This window comes from Megalobrama amblycephala, linkage group LG13 (genome assembly GCF_018812025.1).
Source record: "Megalobrama amblycephala isolate DHTTF-2021 linkage group LG13, ASM1881202v1, whole genome shotgun sequence".
Lineage (NCBI taxonomy): Eukaryota > Metazoa > Chordata > Actinopteri > Cypriniformes > Xenocyprididae > Megalobrama > Megalobrama amblycephala.
The window spans coordinates 338753-345942 of record NC_063056.1 but is presented as its reverse complement, the minus strand read 5'-3'; the positions used below and the strand labels follow the sequence as shown (position 1 = coordinate 345942).

General features: G+C 44.7%; 1 protein-coding gene across 2 annotated transcripts; it reads right to left on the bottom strand.

The window, feature by feature from the left end:
- Positions 1–3744: 3744 nt before the first annotated feature.
- On the bottom strand, positions 3745–6719 carry LOC125243565. Of its 2 annotated transcripts, XM_048153309.1 has the most exons (4): positions 6075–6714; positions 5377–5457; positions 5074–5154; positions 3745–4332 (listed from the first exon to the last, which is right to left on the bottom strand). In XM_048153309.1, the coding sequence occupies exons 1-4, from the start codon at positions 6224–6226 to the stop codon at positions 3996–3998; spliced, it is 651 nt and encodes a 216-aa protein (XP_048009266.1). In that variant the 5' UTR covers positions 6227–6714; the 3' UTR covers positions 3745–3995. The 2 variants fall into 2 exon arrangements, with proteins under 2 accessions (XP_048009266.1, XP_048009267.1); XM_048153310.1 differs by lacking the exon at positions 5074–5154 and having other exon boundaries at positions 6075–6719.
- Between the last annotated feature and the right edge of the window lie 471 nt (positions 6720–7190).

Genomic DNA, 7190 nt, shown 5'->3' with positions numbered 1-7190 from the left:
ACTCGGTTACTAACGTAACCTCAGTTCCCTGAGATATGGAACGAGTACTGCATATGGGGGAAAAGTCTCCCTTTTTCCCCGCTACTGAAGCCTTTTCAATAACGCAGTGTAACTGCACCATCATTGGTTCACTCATAGACAAGTTGTTGAACCAATGGCGGCGCGGCTCAGCTGCGCGGCCTATGAGAAGAGAGCGTGCGAACATTCCCGCCAAAAGGGCCGGGGTAATGTGCTATATAAGCGAGCGTTTCGCCATAGGCCATCAGGCCATATCGACTGAAGCGACGACCTAAGCCGCAGCCTCGTGGCACGGCAAGTAACGCAGTACTCGTTCCATATCTCAGGGAACCGAGGTTACGTTAGTAACCGAGTACATTCCCTTTCGATATTTAACTCGTACTGTGTATGGGGGAACGAATTCAACCGCGCCGTTGGGGAACGACAGAACTTGACCGGATGCCATAAGGGGGGACCGAGGACAAGTGAAGGCTGAAGCCGCCGTTACCCTGTTACACTATGAAGGAGAGAACTCCTGGGTTTGTGCAAAAAGCGGAACACCTAGAGGGCCGCGAATTTACACTGAAAGGACCCGAGCATGTAAGGTCGGAACGTCCAACTGGTAGAATCTGACAAAGGTGGACGGCGAAGACCAGCCGGCCGCTTCACAAATGTCTTTGATTGAGACTCCACTGGACCAGGCCCACGACGAAGCCATGCCTCTAGTGGAATGGGCCCTAACTCCGATGGGGCAAGTAGAGCCCACAGAGGAGTATGAAAGAGCTATAGCGTCCACGATGCATCGTGATAGATGTTGTTTCGAGACCGGGGACCCTTTGGTGCGACCACCGAAACAAACAAATAGCTGATCAGACTGCCGGAAAGGCTGTGATCGCTCAATGTAGATGCGTAAAGCCCTAACGGGGCATAAAGTTTCCAGCTCTGTCTCGTCCGATGAACGGGGGAGCGCAGAGAGTGAAATAACTTGTGCTCTGAACGGCGTTGAGAGCACTTTGGGAACGTAGCCAATTTTTGGTTTCAAAAAGACCATGGAGTCGTTTGGACCGAACTCAAGGCATGCAGGGCTCACCGAGAGTGCCTGCAGATCACCAACTCGCTTTACTGATGCCAAAGCAAGTAGTAAGGCAGTTTTGAGCGTTAAGGGTCTGAGGCCCGCTAGACGCAGTGGCTCAAAAGGAGGACCTTTAAGAGCTCTGAGGACCACGGAGAGGTCCCAGGGGGGAACAGTGAGGGGACGAGGAGGATGCAATCGCCTAGAGCCCCTCAGGAACCTAATGACCAATTCGTTCCGCCCTACTGATTGTCCAGCAATGGGCAAGTGAAACGCTGCAATGGCTGCTACGTAGACCTTAAGTGTAGAGGGGGCTCGTCCCAACTCTAAACGCTCCTGGAGGAAGGTCAGGGTGGAAGAAACATCACATCCTTCCGGGTCGATGTTGCGTGTGGAACACCAGCTAACAAAGACCGACCACTTCTGGGCGTAGAGGTATCTTGTAGACGGGGCCTCTTGTAGACACTTCCTTCGGAAGGTCAGATGATTCCCGTCGAGAATCCACAGATGTAGAGCCCAAAGCTCCGGCTGCGGGTGCCAGATTGTTTTGTTCGCCTGAGAGAGGAGGTCCCGTCTCAAGGGGATTGGCCATGGGGCTTTTGTGGAAAGCCGAAACAGCTCTGAGGTCCAAATCTGGCTCCTCCAGAGTGGGACCACTAACAGAACTCTGTGCTTGTCCTCTTTGATTCGCCTGATAACCTGAGGGATCAGGGCGATCGGAGGAAAGGCATAAAGAAGGGTATTATAGGTTGGGCAATGAGAGTTGTCTTCTGAGGCGAAGAGGTCCACCTCCGCTCTCCCGAAGAGCTCCCATATAGTGAGAACCGTCTGGGGGTGGAGCATCCACCCATCTGAGGGAATGTTGTTCTGAGACAGAATATCTGCTCCCAGATTGTTCTTCCCGGGTATATGAGTCGCTCTGAGCGACTGAACCCTTGGGGATGCCCATTCCAGAAGGCTTTTCGCCAGAGCGCATAAGCGGCTGGACGAAAGACCTCCCTGGCGATTTATATAGGAGACCACTGTCATACTGTCCGACTGGACTAAGACATGGCGATCCGTCAGATGAGCCCGAAAGGCATGGAGGGCTCGTATCACTGCCAGCATTTCGAGACAGTTGATATGTAGGTGGCTTTCCTCGTGTGTCCACGAGCCGAAGGCCGGACTGCCCTCGCACAGAGCGCCCCAACCCGAGTTGGATGCGTCTGTCGAAAGTGCCGTTCTTCGTGATACCGCCTGAAGGGGTACTCTGAGTGTGAACCAAGTGGGGTTCATCCAGGGCTTCAGGGCTGCCAGACAGGCCTGATTGACCTTGAGGCGCAGACGACCGTGGCGCCAGGCGTAGGGAGGTACCCGAACCTTCAACCAGTACTGCAGAGGCCGCATGCGAAGTAGGCCAAGCTGAAGAACTGGAGAGGTGGAAGCCATGAGCCCTAGCAACCTCTGGAACAGCTTCAGAGGGAGGTAGGCTTTGTTCCTGACGGAGGCCGCGAGCTGCTGAATGGCCAGAGCGCACTCTGGCGAGACTACTGCCGTCATACGGACAGAGTCGAAAACTGCGCCCAGGAACGGGATACGTTGAGTGGGAAGCAGCGAGCTCTTGGCTGGGTTGACCCTGAGACCCAGGCACTGTAAGTGGCTGAGGAGCACGGATCTGTGGTGCTCTAGTTCTGAGCGCGAGCTGGCTAAAATGAGCCAGTCGTCGAGGTAGTTTAAAACACGTATTCCCATCTGTCTCAGAGGGGAAAGGGCCGTGTTCATGCACTTCGTAAAAGTGCGAGGAGCCAGGGAGAGCCCGAAGGGGAGGACCGTGTATTGGTAAGCCACACCCTCGAACGCGAATCTCAAGAATCGCCTGTGATGGGGGGCTATCTGGATGTGAAAGTAAGCATCCTTCAGATCCAGTGAACAGAACCAGTCCTCGTGGCAAATCTGCGCGAGGATCTGCTTCAGCGTCAGGACTTTGAACTTTCGCTTCATGAGGGAAAGGTTCAGTAACCTGAGGTCCAGAATAAGTCTGAGACCGCCGTCTTTCTTTGGCACCAAGAAGTAGCGGCTGTAGAAGCCTGACTCGCTCTCTGGAAAGGTCATTTAGGTCGTTGGTGGAAAAAGCCCCATTCGTTTAACCCTCTGGAGTCTGAGGCTGATTTTGGGCCCTGGAGAAGTTTTGACATGCTCTGACATTTGTGCTTTTATCAGTTGATTATAAACATATTAATGACAAAAGTGTCATTACACTGTATTCAGCACAAACTAGGCTACCATAATATGTGAGGAACATGTATGTACATGTTTGTGTTTTTAAAGGAATAATGTTTATGCGTGGTTATTGAAAAAACAAAAAAAAAAGTAACTGAAACAATACCTCAAAATGCATACTAAATGTTTTTTCACAAGACTTTTGAGAATTGTATATTTTAGTGTAGAGTTTTTGCTTCAAAATGATGTGGAAATGATCCTCCCTACTCTGACACATAAAACATTGTATTGATTTTAAATTTCTAAGACACTTTTTGTTGAGGTAGGCCATATGCGAAGAGGTGTGACTCTTCATGAATAATGAAGTGATTTACACCTGGGGAGATTAAGACCCTGCCCTAATGAGCCGCATAATGAGCCATTCAGTCAGGAATGTGACTGAGTCAACTAAGAAAATGCAAAGACAAGACATATCATTGTTTTTTTTCTTTTTTATTTAAAATAAAGTTAACAATATAATCCACATATAAACTAGGGTCAAAGGCACATTTTGTGTATACAGGCAAATAAAGGTAAGGTTTATAAAAAAAGCCCACTTTTACACCCTATACATAACCTGCTTGATCACATATAGATAATCTTTGCAGCCCAATGGTCAGTGAGAGGTGGTGAACAGAGAATCTGAACAGTCACACATCTGTGTGCCATTTTTGAAAACAGTTCCTTTTCAACTGAAGACACAAGTAAATGTCACATGCCTGGCATTTCCAAGGTGTGTCTTGCCTTTTACCAAGCTGTACTTTGCAAAGCATGCAGTTCCGACGACCAGCGGTGGCATTATTCCTTGCATTTTGAACATTTTGAAGAGACTCTTAGGAGTGTGTTCATCAGCAGGACGCAGCTGTGGTCCAGGTTCCCGTGCAGGTAGGAATCTCAGAGTCTGTGGAACCATGTCAGTGTCATTATCTGTTTTCCATGACAGAGCTGAATGCCTGTTGCTTGTCTGAATGTTTTTCTTGGCCTTTTTTGCAAGGGGTTTTGGAGCACTCTCATTAGGGCTATAGCTGGAGAAAAAAAAACAGTGAGATGGTTATTACACAAGGAGCTATACTATTTGCATCATCAATAACTAATACTAATATAATGTTTATTATTGTATATATTAACATTACCAAGCACTAATGCTAATATATTGTGCACGCATAAGAAAGAAAGCCATACAGACACATATATACACACACTACCGTTCAAAAGTTTGGGATCACTAAGATTTTTAATGTTTTTAAAATACGTTTCGTCTGCTCACCAAGGCTACATTTATTTAATTAAAAATACAGTAAAAACAGGAATATTGTGAAATATTATTCCAATTTAAAATAACTGTACTATTTAAATATATTTCACAAAGTCATTTATTCTTGTGATGTCAAAGCTGAATATTCACCATCATTACTCCAGTCTTCAGTGTCACATGATCCTTCAGAAATCATTCTAATATGATGATTTGCAGCTCAAGAAACATTTCTGAACAATTGTAAACAATAAATGTCTCTTGAGTAGCAAATCCTCATATTAGAATGATTTCTGAAGGATCATGTGACACTGTAGACTAAATAGTACACAGTTATTTTAAATTGGAATAATATTTCACAATATTACTATTTTTACTGTATTTTTAATTGAATAAATGTAGCCTTGGTGAGCAGACGAAACTTATTTTAAAAACATGAAAAATCATACAGATTTCAAACTATTGAACGGTAGTGTACATAGGCCTACCATATAGTGGGTGAACATGTACTTACTCTTTCTCATTTCCGCCTGTGTTGCTGGGTGCCCTCTTAGTGGGAATTGCAGGTGAATGTGAGAGTGATGGATCCACATTCCTAAAAAAAACAAATTGTAAAAAAAAAAAAAACCTGTTATTATTAGCATATAAGATACTACTCTCATACCATTACCTATGCATAACGGACAGGAAAGTAACAGGTATACAAGCATGCTGTATATGTCTGTCAACTGGCCATTACCGGACAAAGTGTGCGAATGTGTAAACGTTACAGTCTGCTATATCAGTTAGCACATATAGTGGGTAAACATGTACTTACTCTTTCTCATTATCGCCTGTGTTGCTGCGTGCCCTCTTAGTGAGAATTGCAGGTGAATGCGAGAGTGATGGATCCACATTTCTAAAACAAAACAAAAAACCTGTTATTATTAGCATATAAGATACTACTCTCATACCATTAGCTATGCATAACTGACAGGAAATTAACAGGTATACAAGCATGCTGTATATGTCTGTCAATTGGCCATTACCGGACAAAGTGTGCGAATGTGTAAACGTTACAGTCTGCTATATCAGTTAGCACATTTAGTGAATAGCAACACGTTCGCGCATTTCACAACCAAGCATATTTTAGCACATTCACGTCTATCATAATATGCTATTCAGCTGCATGCAGTTAATCGATCTAACGCGTGTATCCAACGTATCTATGCATATTAATAACAAGTCGAATATCAACAGAAAAGCATTCTATTTATAAGCATTTTTATGAGATAAAGTTATATAGATAGATGTAAATATAAGGCAAATATATATGTACGCTTATATAAAAAAACACGTCAAATAATTTAAGTAACGTTATATCAACAGAAAAGCATTCTATTTATAAGCATTTTTATGAGATAAAGTTATATAGAGTTATATAGATAGGCCTAGATGTAAATATAAGGCAAATATATATGTACGCTTATATAGAAAAAACACGTCAAATAATTTAAGTAAAACTAAATCACTTACTCATCAGAAACTGTATCTTCAGCTGGATCAAGTCGCTCTTCAAAATACAGACGTTCATCGTCAGAGTCGTGTTCTTCTTCCGAGGAAAAAGTGAACTCTTCCGCACTGTCCAGGACCATCTGAAGAGCCTGCTCACCTGAGTAGCGTGCCATCTTCCAAACGCGCAGGAAAGCGAATGAATCTGATGAAACTTGATGCTTTTTAAGACGCTGTTAGGGGCGTTTACAGTTTGCATAGATCGCCTCAGCTTATTATCTTATGAATAGAGCGCTCTGCGCGTGGGCGGGCACACATTAAAGATAATTAGGTAAGACAGGAGAAACAGTACCTCTCTTTACTTTTATACTGATTACATAAAGGGAGAATATTTTTTTTAGAATTTATTTGTTTCGTTTAAAAGTAGACACTTAAAGCTTTGCAAAGACATATCTCTCATGTCCATGTAGCATGTATAAGCCGTCTATTTTAGTTACTTTTAGTGACGTTTTAGAATGATGTTTGCAGAGACGGAGATGGCAGGACAGCACACCCTGTATATTTTATTTATTTTTAAAAAGCACAAAGTTTTATTTTGATTGTGAGTGTACACAAAAAAAAGAAGACATTCTATAGTTTCATTTGATATATTACTTATGTCTCTATGATAAAAAATGACGGAGTATTTTAAGTCTGTTTTGCTGCAATGTGAAAAAAAAACTGCAAAACGTGCCGGCGCGTTTTTAGACCTCAGAGTGTTAAGCGGCTGTTGTACTTCTAGTCAGTCGGAGGGAGCGCTGCAAAAAATGGACGCCCGTTTCCTTCTTAAGTGAGCGGCCAATTGTACGTTTTCCCCCTTACCCATGGCATAGGCCGAAAGGGGACAGAAAGGACGTTCCTGTACGGGGCGCCAACGCTAGGGGGCGACGCCGAGTGTCCACGAATGGCCGTACACGGAGTGCAAAGTAGGCCTGAAGTGGACAGATAGTACGTTCATGTACGGGGGTCGGGCGCCGCTAGGGGGCGACGCGGAGTGTCCTCGAACGGCCGTACACGGAGTGCAAAGTAGGCCGAAAGTGGACAGATAGGACGTTCCTGTACGGGGCGTGACCGCTAGGGGGCGACGCCGAGTGTCCAAGA